A 22,719-nucleotide genomic window follows, 5' to 3' on the forward strand; every position below is an offset into this window, starting at 1 on the left:
CTAAGGCTCAAGAGCTATGAATGGTGCATCTGAACACAGTGGCAGACAAAAGACTGAGAAAGGGGGAGGACTTCATCCCTGCTAGTCAACATAAAAAAATAGGGCCATTTTCAAACCCAGCCCTTTACATGGCACAATAATGCACAGAAAGTGAATCTAGAAAAGTTAATTATGCAAATCCCACTATTTCAGACAAAGGGAAACAGGACAAAATTTCCTTTGTGCTCATGCTAGCCTCTCTAGCAGAAGGCTCTTCATTACTGATTATTATTAACTTTAAAGAGACTGATAATAAATGTGACATACATTCCATGGCATAATAGCCTTAAAGGAGTGATGGAACATAGAAGGATTTTAATGGAACTGTAAGGCAATTGTTTTTGCAAAAGTTCTATCAAACATTGAAAAATGAGAATACCCCAATATTGTTATATATGCACTCCTCTTTCAACCAATCTCTTCAGTTTCTTCCTTTAGTAGAACACGTACTCATTTGACCAAATCAATTTGCACAACTGCTCTAACAATGCCAGTTTTTGTACACCATGTCAGACCCACCTTATTTCTAACTGACTTATTTAATGATTTATTCATTATTAATTTGTAACGCACTCAGTAAACAATACCATTAACTACATTTAGCGGTCGAAAATAAAGATATACAACAGTTCTCTTACCTTGTGCCAAGAATTCCAATTCTTCAGGAGAACTAATAGGCTCAGTTTTTACATGTATAGTTCCATTTGACTTGTCTGACAGATTCAACTGCTGGTCTGCCCCATTCAAGAGACTGGCACATTGAAAACCAGCTCCCTGTTCTTCAGTGTTTTTAGTGAGTGTGGGAGGCCTAGGTACTGCATTTCCCTTGACACAAGGCTTTCCATTATTTATTTGACCAAAGGCACTCTTAGACTGCAGCCCTTTCCTAGCCCTATAGTTCCGCTTGGTGACTTGAACATTGCTTTGGTTCCTACGTTTATATTGCCTTTTGGGGGTAACCGGATTTAACTCATTAAATTCTTCACCCCCAGAGCCTTCACAGCTCAGCTCAGAATCCAGCTCTGGGTCCCTCTCTTTTTTAGGGGTGCAACTTGGAATGATGTGCTGACCCTTTGTCTTTCCATGGGATTCCTCCACCACACTGCCAGCAAAACGTGCAAATTCATGATTGACCAAGCACTTTTGTAACCCAGGGGATACTGTCACTCTAGGGATTCTCATCGCATAGTTATGATTATCATTTACTGGGTCAGTTCCATGGCTGTAAATGTCCAATGTGGGTTCGGGTGTGCTAATGGCTCTGTAGTCATGGTTTTCCAACTTCAAAGGTTTGCCAACTGCTTTAACAATATCTGCCTCTGTACACAAGCTAGAAAACTGTTTTAGAAGCCGCACAGATTCTGCAAGAATGCCTGAAGTACTGTCCACTCCATTTGAGTCAGTGGTATTCATAGGTATGAATTTGTCAGAATCAGTAGGGGACGTGGATTCCTTGATACAGCCCATCAACAAAGAGTCACCCGTACTCTGGCTGAGACCACCTTCCCCTTCTTTGCTCAATACAGGTGTGGAAAAAGTGAAGTGTTTGACTGTAGAAGTGCTTCCCGCGCTTGTAACTGAGGTTGTGTTTTGTCCTGTCATCACCTGCTTCTCCTTTGTCTTGTTATCATGTATGTCCTTCAGCATCATCAATAAGGTGCTAAATTTGTAATCCGGTTCTAAGGCTACGGAACCCTGACCAGAAGAAGCAAAAAGTAAGGGCAACATGGGCTTGGAGGATGCACCATCACTGGTCTCTTCCTTTATCGATTTGTATGATAACTCTTTCAACTCTGACAGAACATGCTTAACCACAGCAGTTTCTATCCCAGCTGCATCTTGTGATCTTTCATGCATGTTGCTGAGGAGCAGCTGATGGGCAAGTGTTCCATGCTCAGTAGAAAAGGTTTTTGACCCAGAAGCCACTCCTTTCGTATCAGAAAACACACTTCCTTCACCTTCTTGTGCTTTGTCCTGATTTTTGTGTTTGCTTCGAATATATCGCCTCTTGGGTTCTTTTAACCCTTTTAATTTGAGTCTTTCTTGATCTGGAGCATCCTTTGCTACATGAGGAGAACCATCAGGAAGTCGTTTGTATTCAGAAAAATCCTGTGACGCCCCTTCAAAAGCTGTAATTGATTCTTCAGCTTCAGAAGCAGGCATTTGCAAAGCAGTTGCTCCTAAGCTGCAATCTGCTGAGCTAGCAGCATGTGTGCACGGCCTGTCACATTTTCTATTCTTGCTGCTACTGTTGGTGTACTCTGGTACATTATCACAAGCCCCCTCATGTTCCAGTATTTTAGGCATAACATTTTGGTCCATTTTACTTTGAAGATTCTTAACAGTTGGTAAACGAGTTCGGTTTCTGGGCCCAGCTGTCTTTTTGTTCTTTGAGACACCAGGCAGGACTGCAGTTGTATGGGAGCTGTATGGATTTTCAAAAAATTGAACTTCAGTCCCAGAGTGTGTCTGCTCAGTGCAGCTTTGAGTAAAGAATGGGTGGATCGCACTCAATGCAATTTCGACAACTTCTTTGGACAACACACAACTCATCTCGACAGCAGGTTCTTGAACATTATTAGTGTCTTTTTCTAGAACGCTCTTGCCACAATTAGTCTTTTTTGATGACTTGGAACAGGTTAACTTTACTTCAGCCAGTTGTTTGAAAATGCCCAGAGGAGGCCTTAGACACCCATTCATCAGGGTAAGCACATCGGTTAAGGAGTGCCTTTCAGATGGTTCCAGTATCTCGTAGTCCCGATTACCTTTCAGGATATCAATGCTACAGTTTTGTTCCTCTGGATCTTTGGAAATTAATTCTTCTGCAAGCACAACACTCCTCTGCCATGCAGCTTTATATTTTTTAGGGACCTAGACAAAAAAACAAAGAAGGTCATGTTATATAATTATGAATAGGAAAAAAGATATGTTAACAAAAGAATTTGTAAACATTGTCAAGATTATGAAATAGTGGCAATGATCATAGTGTAACAGTAAGTCATGAGCATCGATCTTTCCACACCAAACTACAAAACCTACTTCCACCACACCTTTTTGATTTTGCTAGCATTACCAGTACCAGAGAAAGTTTCACAAAGTAAAATGGTGAAAAGCCTAGAACGTCAAAAATGTTGGCCAGTGCAGAATAAATGTAATCTTCGAAACCTAGCATGACTGCTAAACAAAACAACAATGACAGTCAAGTATCTTGGGTAGGAACCATAATGTTGCTATGATGTTGCTGCATGGGCTCCAAAAAGGTGATAAATCATTCAGCAAATGTTGACAGCATATTTTAATTAGAGTCCCAAAATTGCATCTCTTTGCACCAGTCATCCTCTTTGTAAATATTTTAATCCTCTGAGTGCAAAGGTAAATTTCATTAAATTGTTTTGAACTAATTTCTTCACAATGTTTAGGCCTGTATGCCAAAGCGTAGGGGCTTGTTACCTTGAACAACTAAACTGGACTGTTTCAGCATGCACTTTAAAAGATTGAGTAATATGTCTCAGCTTACAGCCAACACGGGGGTTCTCAAAGTTTAAAAGAGCTGGCATATGATTAGGACGAGACTTCTCAAAAGGAGTAGAACACTACATCCAGGGCATTTTCAGAGTGTGTAGATGCACCTTAGAGGGAGTGACAAACCTAACTGCTTGGGTCATTCTCGAAGGAAAATATCCAAGCCAGGGCAGATGGACGTTAGGTCCTGCAAGAGACAGATTTTGCTGACAGGAGACAAGTCTCTCTGAGAACGTTTCTGTACTACACATTTGCACTCTTATGTGGAGAGAGTGCATAGTAAACAAAACAGAAAAGTGGAGCTTAAAAATGCCAAGCTCTACCAGCCCCTAACATCATGTATTTTCTTTCCATGCAAACTCTGCGGCTTGCAGAGAAGTGAGAAATGAAGAATTTTCAAAAGCAATCTGGAAAGCAAATTCAAGGCTCAGGGAACAAACACCAAGAACACACAGTGACAGGAAAGAACATAAGTCACTTACCGATAACTGTAGTTCTCCGGTATTGGAATCTTTCAAAGATTCACACGCTTGAATCATTCCCCGTCCTTGAGATGGGAGTCACCCGCTACCTTACAATAGCAATGTAGTTTTAAACATAGTGCATGAAGGCCATAGGCTCTTCACTTTTTTAACACATTCCAATCAATTTAAAAAAGGAGGCCAAACTTAGGTTTCAGCCAATCAGGCTGCTTTGCTCTCTACGAGAGTCCTGTGAGAAGCTCCAGTCCCTCAGATTTTCCAAAGCACGAGTGTAGAAGAACCACTTATAAAGGGAAGGTGAGCTTCTCAGGGGAGGAGGGTGGATCGCATGTCAATCTATGAAAGATTCCAATATCGTAGAATTAGTGTTACATGTAAGTAACTTATTTTCTTACTCCAGTGTTGGTATGTTCATATATTCACATGCTTAAATCCGAGTATATAGCAGTAGTGATGCGCATTGTGACCTCAGTTGTAAACATACTTATTTATAGAGATATAAAACATATATATATATATATATATATATATATATATATATATATATATATGCACTAGCACATATTGCACAAATGTATGCTCTAAGCAGCGATATGTTTAAATAGATGCAAATATTAACAAAGAAGGGTTAATGTGCAGAACTAGTAAAAAAGGGCAGTGGGAAGAAGGAGAGAGCTCACCTTTACTGGAAGAGATGTTTTAGAGGTGCAACGTCGCCTTCAGGTACGGAGTCTAAACAGTAGTGTCTGTAAAGGGGTGGCTATTCTGCCAGGTGACTGCTCTGCAAATGTCCTAAAGGGCACACCAGCAAATAATGTTGTAGTTGACATAGTTCTTGTAGAATGAGCATATACTGAGGGCTGCAATGGTTTGCCCACTGCCAAGTGACAGAAGTGAATTGCGCTAGATAGCCACCAAGAGATGCTCTGCTTGGAAATGGGATGCCCTTTTCTTGGTGCGCTGTAGGCCACAAATAACTGCCTAGATTTACGGAAGCCCTTAGCTTTGTCTATGTAAATTTTAAGCACCTCTTGATATCCAAGGAATGAAGAGCCCCTTTCAGCCGGTGCTGTAGGATTCGCAAAGAACATCTTGAGGATTACTGGTTCATTGAGATGAGTCTGAAGGGACTGTAGGAATAAACTATGGATTTGTGTGAAAGATTACCTTATCAACCTTAAATTGCAGGAAGGGTTCTTGAATGGTGAGGGCTTGAATCTCGCTGACTCGTCTGGCAGAAGTCAGAGCCACAAGGACAACCTTCCAGGAGAGGAATTTTACATATGGCCTGTCAATGGTTTAAAAAGGGTGCTTCATGAGATGTAATAGCACTGTGTTCAGTCGCCAAGATGGAGGAGGTGCTTTGACTGGTGGGAAAACTCTATGCAGGCCCTTAAGAAACTGCTTGATAATTCTGGCGGACCATAACAATGGTGATGTGGCAGATGGCTAGAATCGGGGTATAGCTGCCAGATGAAATTTGATGGAGCCATGAGCTAACCCTCGGTGTCCCAGGTGTAACAGATATGGAAGGATCTCTACAGGTGACAAGGAAAGTAGATGGGCCTGCACAAATTGACACCATATACAAAATCTTTTCCACTTATGACAACAGGTTTTGTTTGTACTGGCGGTTCAGGCAAGTGTGTCCCTACAATCAGGAGAGATGTTTAAGTGGGTGAATTCATTGTGCTCAGGAGCCAGGCTGATAAGTGAAGAGACTTGGGATCCGGATGCAGCACCCAGCCATTGTTCACTGTGAGGAGAAAAGGTGTCATTCTTAACAGGATTTGAGGTTTCTCCAAAACAAGAAGTAGCTCCGTAACTCAGTGCTGGCGAGGTTATGTTGGAGCTACAAGATTATCCTGCAAGGCTTAGTCTCCATCTTCAGGAGAACCTTTGGAATGAGGGCAATGAGCAGAAAGGCATAGGCAATGATTCCGGACCATGCCATCGAAAATGCATTCCCCTATGATCCCGGACTGTGATGCCAGCCTGCAAAGAAATGTTGTTTTGGAAATTTGCAAAGAGGTCACGATTCGGGTTGCCACACTATGAGAAGACCTGATTGAGAGCTTCCTGGTCCAATTCCCAGGCGTAGCAAAATGCCTTTAATCTGCTAAGAGTGTCTGCAATTGCGTTCTAATTTCCTGGAATGTGCTCAACTCGTAAATGCACTCCATGACGGATGGACCAATTCCAGATGCCTTGCAACTCCAGCGAGAGAGAGAGAAGAGACATTGTGCTGCCTTGTCTGTTTACATATCGGATCATGGTTGTTTTGTGTGTACGTATCAGAGCTGCAGCGTTCCTTATCCTCTGAAGGAAAGCTTCTATGGTGAGGTTACTGCCTTGAGCTCGAGAAGACTGATGTGATAACATCTGTGAGCTTTTTGCCACTTACAGCTGACTTGTAGGTCCTGAAGGTACGCTCCTCATCCTTCCTGGAAGTGTCGGTGGTGATGACCAATGGAGAGGGTAGACTGAGGAATTAAAGACCAACTAGCAGGTGTGTCTATAGTGTCCACCAAGATAGGGCCTTGACCATGGCTGGGGTGACTTTGATGATGTTGTCGAAAGATCCTGTAGACTATACCCACTGGCTATCTAGTTTATCCTGAAGGGGTCGCATTCGCAGCCGGCAGAACAGAAGAATGTCTGACATCATCCCCAATAGTGATTTGTAGAGGGGCACTGAAAAAGACTCTTCTTTGAATCTTCTTTGCCAATGATATGACCCTTAGTTGTAACTCTGATGTCCGGTACGCTTTGAGTGTAGTATTTAGCTATGCTCCCAAGAATGTTATACTCTTTGATGGGTGAAAGACTGTATTTTTGCAATTCAGAGTGAGGCCCAGTTTTCTGAATGGGGTAATGCAGGCTTTTGTTGCCTAACTGGGATGAGCCTTGACGAGCCAATCATCTAAGCATGGGAACACTTGGTGTTTTTGTTTCCTTAAGAAAGCCGCTAATGTGTAATATTCAGGTGGATGATTTCAGGCCAAAAGGAAGAACCCTGAACTGAAAGTGGCTGACTGCTACTGTGAATCTTAGATATTTCCTGTGGGAAGAATGGATGGTGATGTGAAAATACACAAACTGTAGGTAGAGGGTTGACATATTTCCGTAATTTAGGAGTAGGAGAATATCCTGTAACTTTACCATGAAGAATTACTGTTTTTTAAGACGTGTTGAGATCTTGGGGGTCTAGGATTGGTTGCCACTCCCTCCACTTTTTTGAGGACCAAGGAGAAACAGAAATGAAATCCCTTTCCATGTGAAATGGGAAGTTTGTCTATCCCCCTCTTCTGCAGCATGGTCTTTACTTCCAAGTTAAGCAGTGTTACATGTTTTCGGAATGGAGGTGTGAAGTGGGTTTGGTGGTGGGATCAGAACAAATTCTAGGTCCAGAAACCATTGGTCTGATGTTATCTCTTGCCAGCGTTGAATGTAGTGGGATATTCTTTCTCCTAGACTCAATGTAGAGGAAATGGGAGGAGCTGGAGCCTGTAACTTGTCATTGGCAATGACCAGCATCTGTCCTAGAACAGATAGAGAATTCATTGCCCTGACCGCAATCGCTGACATTGATGAAGAGTTTGCAATATTATCTCTGGAGACACAGAGATTGGAGTGGAGGGATTACTGGATCTACATTAGGCCACCTGTGTGGTTACAGAGTCCGGCTTTGGACGGCCAATATGACAAGCCAACGTGTGCTCTGGAGCCTTGTATTTCTTGTCTAGACGTGGGAGAGCCGCAGTCACTGTGGCCTAATTCCTCATTACTTTCAGGCCCAGTTCGTAAATGTAGTGGACAATGGGCATATATCTCACAATGTTTTGAATTAGCTCTCTGAAATCACACAGAAAGCAGTCCATCTGCTTAGTAGGCATTGGGAGTGCAAATCTTTTTACTGCGCTTTCTAACAGATTACGAAAATCCCCCATTGTCCTTGTGTGGAAAACTGACTGGAGTGGCTGGAAGAGACGATGGTGTGGGTATGAGGTAGTCATCCAATTTTGTGTGGACGTCCCGGAGCTCCCCTATTTCTCTATCACCAGCACCATCAGAGGTTGCTGGGTCTTGGAGCAGAGCTGTCAGAGAGGTATGCTTTGCTGACTCATGGCATTGGCCTTTGTTTTGGAATCGAAGGCTGAATAGTAGGTGACCTTTCAGGTGTGGATGCTTGTTGTGCAGTAGCTGCAGTAGGTGGAAAACACTTTCTATAATCTGAAAGCATAACGTGCAGTCCGAAACCAGAGAACCAGGTAGACACACCATTTCGTCCTGGTATGGGTGCTGATATTGTTCACATCCCCCTTCATCATACTCCTCTTCCTTCTCTGGCACTTCACATGCAGTTCGGAGGGACTGCATGCAACCTGAAAGGGTCCTTCTTCCTCTGAGTCTTCTTCATCCAACAAATGGGCTGGTACCAGAGGAATTACCTGGCTTGGGAAGGTGTGTTCTGGGGTCCAATATTTACTTTCACTTTTTTGTGTTTTTCCTGTCGTCATCTGTGTCATCAACAAGGTTGGAAGGATCGCTGTGAGGTAAACTGTTTCCACCGTCGACAGAGGAGTCGTCGGTCTCACCGCTGTCGATGAGGAATGAACTCAGACAGAGGACCTGTTGTCACTGCTGTCAACGGCGAGGTCAGGGTAAACTTCAACTGCAGCATCTAGTCGCTGACGCCGTCAACAAGGATGTGGTCGTCAATATGGATGAAGTAATGGATAGCGTGGAGATTATATTAGTAGTTCCCATCGTTGATGCTGCAGTATATGTCTTCGTTGTCAACAGCGCAGATAACTAGAATTTCGCCGACGGCAGGAGTTTTGTGGAAAATCTGTCAGAAGATGGAGCTGAGAAAGATTTCTTAATACAAACCTGAGGAGGTGGTGTACGTAGTTCAGAAGATTACTTTATTATCCTTGCTGAGGAGGCAGATTATCCTTTTTTCTCCTTATGTTAAATGGAAAGCTTAAATTCCTGAGAAGATTGTGAAGGACCGAGGCCTTTGTAAGACCCATGAGTGGTCTTTCGAGGCTTTATTGGGCTCTTCACAGGAGGAGTGAAAACGTGGTCATCTCTCCCTTTTTTGTAAGGTTCCTTGAGGTCCAAGAGAAGCCCAAACTAACAGACCCAGACACAGTGTTTTTTACAATATAAACTAAGGTCTTAAGCATTTGTAATGGTAAAAAAGATTGATAACGAAGTGCATTTAGATCTGAAACTTTAGATTTGTTTTTATATGGCCACAAATGGAGTAAAACGTTCCAAAAGAATTAACCAAATTTGAAACAAAAGTCTTGGCATTTCTGAAGCATTTTGAGTTTTAAACAGTCAGCAATGTCTACAGTGTATTAACAGTTAATGCTAAGATTCTAGAATGACATAGCTGATCAACCTGGGAAGGCCAGTCAAAACTGACGGAAAATTGTTTACATCTTTCCTCCGATTGTCCATTTACTTCTTTTTTTTTGTTTGTGCAATCCTCTCATTGTCCAGTTCCATTTACATATTTTTTTGTGCGCAATCCTCTCATTGCCCAGTTATCTTTTTGTGTGAGAGTGTAAAGAAGATGGGGGGAGTATTTGGCAAAACAAGCTAAACGAACTTCAGAAATTAACTAGACAAAGCCATTTTGAATTTCACAATAGCAGGATCAACTATTAGAACAAGCTGCATCGAAGACTCCAGCATAGCACAGGCCTTTCAGAATTTTTATGGAAAATTATATACTGAGGAACTAGCTCAGCGTAAGGAAACAAGACGAATATCTGAAGGAGACCTACTACACAGAGGCTCAGGGACAATCAAACAGATAAACTAGGGGGACCTATTCATATAGACAAAGTGATAAAAGGTAGATCGAAGCTGAAGACAAAAAATCCCCCTATGTTAGATGGCTACAGCTCTCTTCTACAAAAGATTTTGTAAGTCCCTAGCAACTCCTACTTACACAACTTTTTAACTCCTTCTCAGAGGCTACAGGCATAACTGCATCTTTGTCTTAGACTAGGATCTCCGTCATTTAAGCCAGGGAAGGACAAATTGCTCTGCTCGTGTAAAAGCCAAATGTTAATTTCCAAGCAAGCGCATCAAAAATATCTTTGCAAGTAATTTAATAGGTGTCCTACTATGACTGACGTAGCAGGAACAATCGTGAATCATACCAAGAAGAGGGTGCAGAGATAATACGAAACAACACCTTTATTTGATGACTATGCACATAGGCCCTTTAAAGAATAACGTTTGGTTGCCCTTGATGTAAAGACAGTGGTCAATTTTGGTGTACCAACCCTATCTGGAACCCACATTAGGAGCATTCAGCACTGGCCACAAATTCAGTGGTTGGATAGTTAGCAATTAATTGTTGACTCTAGCTGCATTGAGGGTGCACGCCCATCTACACAGTTTTCAGTAAGGGGGTGGAGGGGCTTTGTTGGGAACACCACCTCTCCATGTTGTCCCTGTTGCTGTTTGCTCATTAAGTGGAGTCACTTGCAATCATAAATGTTTTTGGCATTAACCTGGAGTTGGGAGGAATCCCATAACTGTGCCTTAGACGTTGAAAACATCATAGTCAGAATGACAGATCGAACTAGGTCTCTAACTGTACTCACCACACTTTGGCAGCTCTTCGGAGTTCAAAATTAACCTTTCTAAATCTGAAGTACTGGATATATCTCTAATCGAGAGAATAAGTAAAAGACCTACACTGTTGGTTCGCATTTCACTGGGAGACAGAACCATAACATATCTGGTAATCTGTCTGCACAAACCCTGGATTAGACCCTAGCCATAAAAAACTATCTGCCTATTTGAGAGTCCCAAATTATATAATAATTTGAGAGTTATTTGATATGGAGGGAATCGCATGTTAAAAATCTGACGAGAAATTTTACTTTGCCTGAAACAATGCTTCAAATGCACACAAACTGTACATTGGGAAATTGATTACTATCATACCTCTGGCTAATCAGACAATGACTAAGTATGAACAATGGTCATTAATAAGGACATCTATATAAAAAATTGGCCGCCAAATCTGTGAACTGCTGCAACAGGGAGAAGAGTGAGGAAGTGTCCAAATCAAAACAGAGAAAAAAACAAAATCAGTTACTCCTGAAGGAGGTCGAGTGGAGCAGACATTTACAAAAATCTCTATCATTATGCGATCGGCAGCAGCTAAGGAGACTTTTTCCAAATAATTACATACTGGTAGCAAACCACAGTAACATTCTAGAATTGGATAAACATAGATCCAGTAGATGCTGGAAACGATACAGGGATTGATGTACAGTTGTCAACTTCATCTGGGTTGCCCACGTCTCCAAGCTTACTGGTCCTTGACTCGACGCTATTACAGAAATGGTTCAAACAAGCATACCAATGCACCCAGCATATACCACATGAGGCATGGCAAACAAACATTTCTCCTCCACTCACCAAGTGGTAAGCAATTGTTGTTGTGACAAAGTATGCAATAACCACACTATGAGGTAAAGACAGAGCACAAACTTGACTTTACAGCCTCATGGAGGTCTTCACAGTGGAAAAAGTCACAAATACAATAACCAGAAAGCTACATGACTATAAAACAAAGTGGGCTCTATTATTAAAATGATTCTTCATAGAATTCAAGCAACTCACATGCCCATGTCACCTTGTGGAACTCAGGATCCTGACTGCCCAGGACAGTGTAGAGGAATAAAAGAAGGGATTCAAAAGAAAACAAGAATGTATTCCACTACATAGAATATAAGCCTAGAAAGGGAAGCCACAGCTGTCAGCTGGTAGATTTCTTGGGTTGTGGTTTGCTGGCTTTAGGGAGGGAGAAGATGCGGTTGCCTTGGGCGAGTTTGTTATTCCTTGCTGGCCTTTAACCATAGGCTGGAGTATGTCTACAATATAAAAAGCACAGATTTGACCCCCTTACCTTATTAACTTCAAATTGCTCTACCATGTAACAATAGTGGACCGAACTGAAAAGGGACAACATTTTTAAAAATATCACTTCTTAATTTGTGCTGGTGTTCGCAGTTCTAGGCATGGCACTATTATTAACAACAAAACTTAATTCACCCAATCCTCCAGATAGTGGAGTTGTCAGTTCCATACACCTAAAATCCATAATGAAATACTGTGTGTAGTCTATCCTCAGAGGTCAAGGTGCCTGAAAGTAGTAAAAAAATTCACACTTGTATCAGTATGTTTAGTAAGTATCACCAGAACTGCCATTTAGAAAAAAGCAAGCATGGGCAATAGGAGGCATCAGCCTCTGTTGCCTCCTGAGCAATGAGTTGGGCCCTGGCATTTACATTTTGTTTTTTAATTAACCACTGGAAAATGTGCAATCTTACCTGACCCTCTCCCCAAAACAGAGGCCTGTAGGTACTCAAGTTTCGGGGTGCCAAGATAGTCTTTAAAAGCCCAAGATTGTCCACTCAAATCTGGAATAGTCCACTTTCTTCTGCAGTGTAGTAGTGGTAATCTGGTTTATCTCATTATAAATTAAAGAAAAACTTGTACTTGAGCTATTTAAATGTATAACTGGGAAAGCTGAGAGCTCTTATGTACAATAGAAAATGGTCAGAAACCAAGTCAGGACTAAGAAAGTCTGAAGTAGCAATGAATGGCCTTGATTTTGAAATTGGTGGACATGTTTAATTTTGGCAGATAACTGTAGTCTCTTAGTGCTGTATCAACAGGATAGGCTGCAGGCTGCAATTCAGTGAATCTGGCATAGCAGTGCACAAAATCACTCATGGAATATTTAGGTGAGATGCAGCTTGCATTGAGTTTACTATTTACTGGAGCTGACTGGATCTCTGTGTTGAGAAGTTTGGATGTGCTGCGGTCCTTGTACAGGATTAAGATACCTTGGCAAAACAGTGTCTTTGTTATTGCGGGAATAGCTGAATGTACTACAGTCTGCGGGTCAGGATTTAGGGCATTGGCTAGGCGAAGAAAGCCTTGCTGCTGCAAATGAGATAGGAGGCATTTTGGAAGACCATGGTCTTGGGGCCAGAACCGCAGTATTAGACACAGGATGCAATGAAATCCACTGGTCGTAGGAGATCAGTAAAGTATACTGGCATTTTGTTTAGGGGTCCTGTCAAGTTCTGAGGCAAGGGTATCACTTCAAAGCCCATTTGCTGGGTTAAAACCTCAAGACAGATGGTGCAGGTTTCCTCTTTCTGAAAAGGCAGAGTCAACCCATCAGGCAAGGTCTGATCTCAAACAAAACATCAGTGTACTTCAGCTTCCTATTTGAAATGTCTTAAATAATGTGAAAAACCTCAATTGTGTGAGAGCCTAGAAGTAAACCACGTAAACTGTATAATCATCCTTCCAAGAATCTTTAACATCACATGAAGTACATTTATAAAAGTCACTTGCTATATATGTAATGAAAAGGAATTCAAAGGAATACTATACTCAGTAAAGAAGAGGAAAACAACACCTGCTACTAGCAAATAGAATATTTCAGATGCCTTAGTAAAAATTATGCAAATGAATATTTCAAAGCGTTTTTAAGACCAATGAGAAATTCACAACTGTATTCAGTCAGACTAGCTCCACAAACCAAAATAATCAAACTTAGCTGCTTAGCGTTCCTATCCATCACAGTAGAGAAGTGGTCACAATATACAGTCTGCGCCGGTTGCCACTGCAGATTCCATTTGTTGCCAAGTAGACAAGGGGGGCGCTGCTGCTATTTTGGTAATGTTGGATCTGTCAGCGACATTTGAAGCAATATCACCACCTGGTTCAAAGATTACTTAAGGCAGGGGTGAGGGCTAGTGCTCTGGACCTTCTTTGCTCCTTCCTACCAGATAGGGACTAAAGAGTCAGCTGCAGTATTTTAGAGCAGAGACTTTCAAGATGCCTTGTGGGGTTCCACAGGAATCCTCCCTTCGCCCCATTTTATTCTATCTGTGCATCTCCCCTCTTGCAGAACTGGTACGCTCGTTCAGCTTTCAGGTGTTATCCTACGCGGATGACACTCCATAAGAGAGAATCTGCTGCTGGTAGCAGACAAGTTCAAACAATGTATGAATGGCATTAGTACCTGGATGAAGGACAATTGCTTAAAACTGAATGCTGAAAAGACAGATCTTGGTTTTTGGGGCACAGGATTCGGTGTGGTCTGAACTTTGGTGGCCAGAGACTTGAAGTCCTTTATCAACGCCAGCTGAATCTGCTAAAGACTTGGGTTATTTTTCATAATACAATCACTTTTGATGCCCAGGTCAGCAGGACTGTTTCTTCATTATCAGAATCTTTGATACTATATTTTCTCTTATTCCAGCTGCATTCAAGAGTTGCAGTGGTCATTGGTTTAATTACATCTCGTTTGGACTATTGTAATGCTTTATACAGGAACATCAAAAAGTCCTTGCTAAAAAGTCTACAAGTCATTCAATATGTGGCAGCCCACCTGGTCCTGAATGTCCCTAAAAGTCTTTCGATGAGAGAAGACATTCGCTCTCTTCACTGGCTGCCAGTCAGAAAGCGGGTGATACATAAAGTTCTTTGCATGGTCTATTTGGTTCTTCACATCAAGCGCCTGCATTTCATGGACAATGGAGCTCTTGGAATTCCACAAAGTAGCAGTACCAAGGCTTGCCAATGCGAAGGGTGATCTGTTTCCAGCATTCCTCATTCTGTGTTACTTTGTGAAAGTGAATTCTAGTAGGCTATTCAGGCAAATGCATTAGTTTTAAAATTACATTCCAATGGCCTATTTTGAAAAAATGGACATCAAATCTTGCACATTTAGGAGCAAATTGTCAGGCATTTAGAAATGTGTTAAAGATACTCACAAATGGGGAGATAGTAAAATTAAATCTTGTTCCGTGACTATCAATAACAGCAACTTATCAAAATGTAGAAAAGTAGCAGGATAATGATTGTTTTTAAGACACACAAAAAGGGGAGCACAGAAGAAACTGCAGAAAAGAGGAATGGTTCAGAAGAAAAGGAAAGAGGATAGGCAATAGGAATACGAATGAGAAAATGAAAACGAAATTGGAAAACGTATGTCAATGGGTGCTTATATGCAGTCCTGCATTCACCCAATCAATCGAAACATACAATTAATTTTGGTGATCAACAATATATCAATCTTCATTTTTTTATCTGAAACATTTTCAGACAGGCTTGGGGGCAGATGACCGAAAAGGTTTTGCTATTGCCAGAGCTACAGTATGAAAACTCAAGAGTTATGTACCAAGTTCATTTTGTGATCTGGAAATCCCTTTCCAAATTGCAAAAGGGGTTGTAATTCGGACTCACAACCAAGAGGGGGCTTTAAGGAGGAGTGGAGGAAGGATGAGTCCTCCTAACTGTGAACTGCAATGAGATGTGCCAGTGATCTGGGACTACAAATTCATTTGCAAGCAAGTGACAAGTTACGGACACCTCAAAAGAGGCTGTAACTCATTAGCAAAGGAGAAGCTGTGTCTGCTCAACAGCTTCCCTTTGGGAGTTCTGTATTGCAGCCCCGTGGGGACAGAGCCAACCAGTAGTCAGAGCCAACCAAAAGGGAGTAAAAATGGAGACCTGCCTACTTAATATTCATTAGGTACATCACTCTCGAGAAAGTCTACATCTGTAACTTTTGCTTATTAATACACAGGACACAATGCAAAATTACAGACCAATTGTATTAGGTTGTTGCACAACTTGCACTCTTTATTTGCCACCTGTCTGGTCCCCTACAGCCTACTTTTCTATTAGTAGTGTCATACTTCTCTTTATGTTGCCAGTGGTGCTAGTAGTTGATCACTCAGTCTATAAGTAAAACCTGAAGGCATTACCCGATGTTGGTAGCTCTTGCTGGTCTGTCTTCCTTTTCTTCGGAGATCTGGCAGATCCTGAAACTGATGCTTTCCTTCAAAGGGAAGAACACCTCTTCCATTGACCCAGTTCTTCTGTGAGGGGTCATCCAAAGCCTCCACATAATACTGCCGATAGAATTTCCGGTGGGCCTCTGATGAAAAAAATTAAAAGTTTATTAAAGGCGAATTAGGTACAGTAACAATCCAGTACCAAATGTGGACACAGTGGGGCATCTGAATCCAATCTTGCTCAGGGTATCAACCATGAACCTTTGTCATAACAGACCAGCAAGGACACATTATGTTCTTGTTGACATCACTGCCATTAATTCAGAGGCTCAAATCTCTTGGACTGCCTCTCAAATCAATTGTAAGAAAAACAGTATAAGCTAATATCATGCATGTGTGTGAAGCAACAGGCTACGTCTTACCCCATGCATAATCTCTGAACCCCCTTCCAACCACTTGAGTGCCCAAAATGTTGAAAGGCAAGTAAGGCAAAGTTACTTACTTCTGACACTAATTCTGCTTCATGTGTATTCGATTTTAATTCAAAGTTGTGCAGGTTCCAGGAACACGTTTTTATATGTTTTCAAATGTTAATCTACTTCAAAAATGCCTAGAGGATGCACTACGTTTTGTCTCCTTTAAAATGGAAATGGATTAGAGAAATCACTCATAAAGAAGTACATTTTACTGGAAGCAGACCACTTCTGTCATGCAAAGAGAGTTAAGAAATCTGCTTTGTTGCAGAGATTGAGGAAGTTTCCTGAAACAAGCCAATGAAATTCTTGCATGTACAGGAACGTGGATGTCACGTTTACAAGTATGAAAAGTAGTTATGATCAGAACCCCCAGGATTTTGCGGCATGGGTTAGGACATTTTGTAGTACATAAAAGGAAATTTGAGGCACTTTTTTTTCTTTTTTTTTGGCAGCATTTTTGCGGCACTTTGTTTTGGTTATATCTAATAAACAAGCAATCTTTCATCTTGTGTTTAATGGTGGACTGCATTAGTGCCTCAGCTTGTGTTCAGATTTTCTTTTTTTTTGTTAAAAGGGATGATGGACTGGGCAGATGTGATGGCGGGTGGTTACATTTCATAAATATTGATGAACTGGGGAGATGCTACACAACATTATGTACACATGAATTACACCCTAAATCGTTTTGCAAATTTTGTGGCAGCCTACTTTATACTGTGAGTAATACAGTTTTAAAATTATGACTTACGTATTCACAGTGCAAGCTCTCACCTGCTTGGATCTCGTAGGACTATAAATACACAATCCTCTATTCCCCACTGCGCAAACCAGGATTCGTTCTTTTGACTGTCTGGTTAGACACAGGCATTAGCCAATTGAGATCTCATAACTAAAATAGTGCATTTACCATTAATTAGGTCTGCTAGCATTTATTGTTCACTGAAAAGTGTACATTATTTTCAGTCCATTTACATCAATTTAAAAGACTAACAAAATAGTTACAGACTATTCTATTTTGTTTAGCCACGTCTTTGCCCTCCTACCAACCCTTATTCCACTCAGGGACGCAGTACTCATCCATTTTTAAAGCATTTTAGCCACTGACCATGTCCCATGTGGAAGAGAGCAACTTATATGTTGAGCTCTTTAAATATGTTGTATTGCTGACATTCAAAATATCAGAGGTCATGTTGGAAAGTCTCTAAGGACACATATACAAGCCCAGCTTCTTTGCACTCCCACGTCAATGTGTTAGTGCCCGCATGTTTACATGAATAAAAAGGAACAAAATAGAGCCTAGGACAGGTGCATGCTCTTGAGAAACTCTTCAGGAAACTACATGCAGGTATGTCTTCCTCGCTCTCCTCAAACCAGAAAGGAGGAGTGGAGACAGGCTTTTATATCGGCATCAGGCTGGAAGTAAGAAAAATGATTTATGATGAAGCACTTCTAGCGTGCTGATCGAAGCCTGCAATAGAAGGGAAAGCAAACTGTTACAGCAACAGATGTGTTTTTTCTTTTTTATATCAGTGTCCGGAACTGAAATGCAGGCATTGCACTTCAGCCAATTTCAAGGTGATTCGCGAAATCACAATAAAATGGGGGGTATGGATGATATAGAATTAAGATTAAAGCAGGTGACCTTCCCCTTTCAATCATGAAATTCTATTTGATAGTCAAAACGAATAGTGTACATAATCCGACCTTACAAACAAAAAATACAAGGAAACCCTATTATACAAAACATACTGAGCAGGGAAGTGTGACGCTCTTGGGTATTAGTTCTGAAACTGGAGTTTATGTAATGCTTAGGAAATATTTGGACAGATTTCCAGGTGGTAATCTGCAAATGTGTAGGGTAGGGTCATTCCTCAGCGGAGTACTGGCTGCTTTTACCCTGGTGGAGATGTTTTTGGTTTACATGTCAAAGATCTCCTGTATTTCTGATAGCATGTTACGAATCAGTGGAAAACTATCCACCTTACTATTGACTGTTTTGAAGAACCGAGCTGTATGAATAGATACATGGTTTATAAAGAGTTACTAGACTTGACCTGTAGTCTTCGACTCTTTCAAAAGTAATGCTGAGAACTTTTCACAACTAAGGTGTGAAATGATCAGTCAGCAGGGTATAAGGATTTCGAGGCAATGATGGAAGGAAGGTGGGCTGATGTGAAACTCAGAAGTTACCCTGGTTAGGAACAAAGGCTAAGTCTTGAACGCTTTATTACAGTGAAATTAAATTGTAGTGCTACTCTGTACAAAATGTTAGAAGGCAGCTTTCGAAGTCACATGCTGGAAGTCCACCCAATGTATTTGTTCAAAGAGGACACCCATTAATTTAGAGAACACCACGTTGAATATTTCACTTAAATCATAGAGAAGATCATCTAAAGGGGGAGAAGTCGTGAATAAATCTGAGGTTCTCTTGGAGATTGCAAAAGAAGACATAACACCAGTTCGCCAGGGCAATAAGGCAAACCTTAAGACTAGAACTAAAGGTATTAGTGGAATCACATGCATCTGGTACTACTGTAAGCTCCCCTACGTGCCAGTACCTCCTCTCAGCGCATTTCAGTGGGTACAGACTTTCAGCAGTCAAAACCTACTTGTAGAAGGTATTGTGGATTCGCCTCCTTGTTCTGCTAGAAAAATACTTTCCACAATGTACATAATGTACAATAATTGTTACTGATTGGGGAAAAAGGAATACCATTTGAGTTGCACTTTGAAAAATGTGTTAAATAACTTCCGGAGGTTCTATAGCATCAATATTCGTAAGTAACCAAAATAAAGTTTACTCTTACAGAGAAGACAATCTCATTAAAAGACTAACATTTAAATCTTCAGGCTCATCAGAAAGCCTTTCAGTGTCGCCGAAGTGAAGAAAAGGGAACACACGTTAAAAAGTAAATTAAACAAAAAAATTGGATTGCATTATATAAATCTAACAACTAAATTAAATAAATAAAGTTATTAAGATTGGAATTAAAGTTAAACAATAGGAATACTTTTAAATCAGAGGAAAATAAGCATTGGTATGTGTTGCATGACGCAACAAAACCAAAAGGTTTTAAAAGGTAGCCTTTGACAGTGTGTAATTAGGCACCAAGGGCCTCAATTATTAGTTTGGTAGGCGGCGGAGACCGCCCTCTAAACTCTTACCGCCATCAGGCCGTCTGTGCGGCCTGAACGCCCCCCTGCCCATCCCCCCTCTCCCCCCCAATTCGCCCCTGGCCCTATTTCGAGTTCCCCACTGGGCCAGCGGGCGTAAACAGTGTTTGCGCCTGCCAGCCCAGCATGGAACAGGGCCTTAAAATTGCAGCTGGCTCCTAAAGGACCCGGGTGCAATGTGGCGGGTGCAGCAGCAGAAGGTGCAGCAGCACCTGTGGCGCACTCCACTGCCCAGAATTTAGGCAGTGGAATGTGCAACAGGGCTGTGCATGGGGGCCTCTGCACTGCCCATGCCAAGTACATGGGCAGTGCAGGGATGTCCCCCCCCTCCCCCCGTCTCCGCCACTGTCATAATGTCGCGGTCAGGCCACCACTTTGGCGGCCGTCCGACTGGGACCCTGTTGGTCTGGTGACCACCAGGGTCACAATGAGGCCCAAAGTCTCTTCCAACAAGCAAAGCCATACCAGAGGGAATATGATCAGATTAATAAAATATTAAAATGTGCTGAACAAATTTGTTCACAGAATTGTCCCCCTCCAAAAATGACTATGTTGTATTATATAAGTGGTGACAAAGTGATCTAAATAAAAATGATGACCAAAATAAAGTGCAACTGCAAACGTTCAAAGTCCTAATGTGATACCCAATGTAATTTTAAAACAAAACATTAAAGATTTAATACCCAATACCATTTTAAAACAAAATATTAAGGAGTTAAGTGTCATTTTGTTCCTTCAATTGCATTAGATTCCCTGACCACTTTAATTTCAAGCACTTGAAATGGTGGTATGAGGCTACCTTTATATAAAAAAAGGACAAAAGACAACCTGAAAAGTTGGAGACAGACGGCCCATTTGATACACTAGCTACCTGTGGATTCCTCACCTTATGAATTCTCCCAATGCGCCAGCATTCGACGGAAAATCATCTTCCCAGCTCTCCACGTCGATGAGGACGTAATCGTTGCATGGCTCCACGCGACTTCGTCTGACGTCACTGTGACAATAAGAGGTCCTCGCCGGCATGCTGACGTCAGTTTCACCCATTTTTTACGTGCCTTTGAGGCGAACAGGTAAAAACCGACCTCACAATAGCTCAAACAAATACACACATAAAACCCTATTGATGTAACACAATTACAACCATCATTTAAATATTCATAAAATTATAAAAACATATATACACTTTTAAGACAAAAGTCTTGGTATGACCAGACAGGCAACGTGGAGGTGGGTGACACTGTGAGGAATCCACAGGTAGCTATTGTGTCCACCAGAATAAGCGTTACCGATGGTAAGTAACTTGTTCTTCTGATGAATACAACTACCTGTAGATTCCTCACCTTATGTATAGGGTACCAGAGCAGAACCGCACTCGGAGGTGGGTGCCTGACTGGTCAAACCAAGAAATCCTGCAAAACAGAATGTGCAAAATGGCCGTCCCTCCTAACCTCCGAGTCCAAGCAATAATGAACGAGTCGCGAAGGTGTGGAGGGACGCCCAAGTTGCTGCCTTGCAAATATCCACCACCAGAACCCCTCTAGCCAGGGTCAAAGTGGCAGACTTAACCCTGGTTGAATGGGCTCTAATACCCTCAGAGGGAACCTTCTTTGCCAACGAGTAATGGACCTTAATGCAAAGAATGACCCACCTGGATATAGTTCTTTTATGAACCGCTCTGCCCTTTCTCTTTCCTACATATCCAACGAATAGCTGGTCTTCCAACTAAAAGTCCTATGTCCTCTCAATATAAAAACTGAGAGCCCTTCTGGGGTCCAAACGATGGAGTCTCTCTTCCTGCTTTGAGGGATGACGAGGAGGGTAGAAAGATGGAAGGGTAATGGTCTGCCCCATATGGAAAGGAGTGACAACTTTAGGTAGGAAAGCCGCCCTGGATTTCAGCACCACTTTGTCAGAAAAGAATAAAGTAAAGGGAGGTTTAACACTAAGGGCCTAAAGCTCACCGACACGCCTAGCCGATGTAATAGCTATCAGGAAAACCGTCTTAAGAACTAAAAATCTTAACGGACAAGAATGCATGGGTTTTAACAGTAAACCCATTAAAAAAAGTTACAACCAAATTCAAATCCCATTGAGGAATAAGAAAAGGAGTGGGAGCAAATGTATTTGTTAAACCTTTTAAGAACCTAATCACAATAGGCAATTTAAACAAGGAGGGTTGATCCGGAAGGCAAAGAAGGGCTTAAACAGTAGCAACTGCACAACCCTTCTTTGCTAAAGCTAATGCAAACAATAGAACATCAGACAGATGGGCCCTCAAGGGATCAATTGGTTTCTCTCCACACCAAGCCACGAATTTTGCCCACCTACCGGCATAAATAGTCTTAGTGGAGTGTCGCCTGGCCGATAAAATAACATCGACTACCTCTGGTGGGAGAGAGAAAGCACTCAGATTGCCCCGTTGAATCTCCAGGCATGTAGGTGCAGGGTCTGGAGGTAGGGGTGTAGAACCTGCCCCTGCGACTGCCAGGGGAGATCTGCCATGAGAGGGAGATGGAGCGGAAGGCACAGTGAGAGTTGGAGAAGGTCCGTGTACCACACCCTTGTCGGCCAATCCGGAGCTATTAAAATGACCTGAGCCTGATCTTGGCGAATCTCCCTCGGAACTCGAGGAATCAAGAGTATGGGGGGGAAACACATAAAGCAACTAGTCACACCAATTCGATCTGAAACGCGTCCCACAAAGCTCCTTGCACTGGATACTGGAGGCTGCAGAACGACGGGCAGTGCGCGTTCTCCCGAGTGGCAAAAAGATCTATCCGCAGAGAACCCCACATTTGAAAGATTTGACGGACCAGATCCAGATGGAGACGCCACTCGTGATCGGCCGAGAAATGTTGACAGAGTGTCCGCACGTACGTTGAGCACTCCGGCCAGATGATTCGCTACAAAGCAAAACCGATGGTCCTGAACCCAGGACCAGATCCGAAGAGCCTCTCTGCAGAGAAGGTACGACCCCACTCCTCCCTGCTTGTTTATATACCACATTGCGGTAGTGTTGTCTGTCAAGACTTGAACTGACTGACCGCAAAGGCACAGAAGGAAGGCCTTGAGAGCCAGACGTATCGCCTGCAATGCTAACAGATTGATAGGAAAGGTCTGTTCCACTGGAGACCAACGACCTTTGATCTCCAGGTGCCC

At 42.0% G+C, this 22,719-nt stretch overlaps 1 protein-coding gene across 4 annotated transcripts in view; it reads right to left on the reverse strand.

The window, feature by feature from the left end:
* Positions 1-22,719, reverse strand: part of LOC138304453 (histone-lysine N-methyltransferase, H3 lysine-36 specific-like) — a 1,084,114-nt gene that overhangs the window by 624,218 nt on the left and 437,177 nt on the right. For all 4 annotated transcript variants that reach the window (XM_069244523.1, XM_069244520.1, XM_069244521.1 and 1 more), the window contains 2 exons: positions 15,878-16,050; positions 678-2,910 (listed from right to left, as the gene is read on the reverse strand). In XM_069244523.1, the coding sequence (XP_069100624.1) occupies positions 678-2,910; positions 15,878-16,050 (2,406 nt within the window). The remainder of the gene's footprint in view (positions 1-677; positions 2,911-15,877; positions 16,051-22,719) is intronic.

Source organism: Pleurodeles waltl, chromosome 7 (genome assembly GCF_031143425.1).
Source record: "Pleurodeles waltl isolate 20211129_DDA chromosome 7, aPleWal1.hap1.20221129, whole genome shotgun sequence".
Classification (NCBI taxonomy): Eukaryota; Metazoa; Chordata; class Amphibia; order Caudata; family Salamandridae; genus Pleurodeles; species Pleurodeles waltl.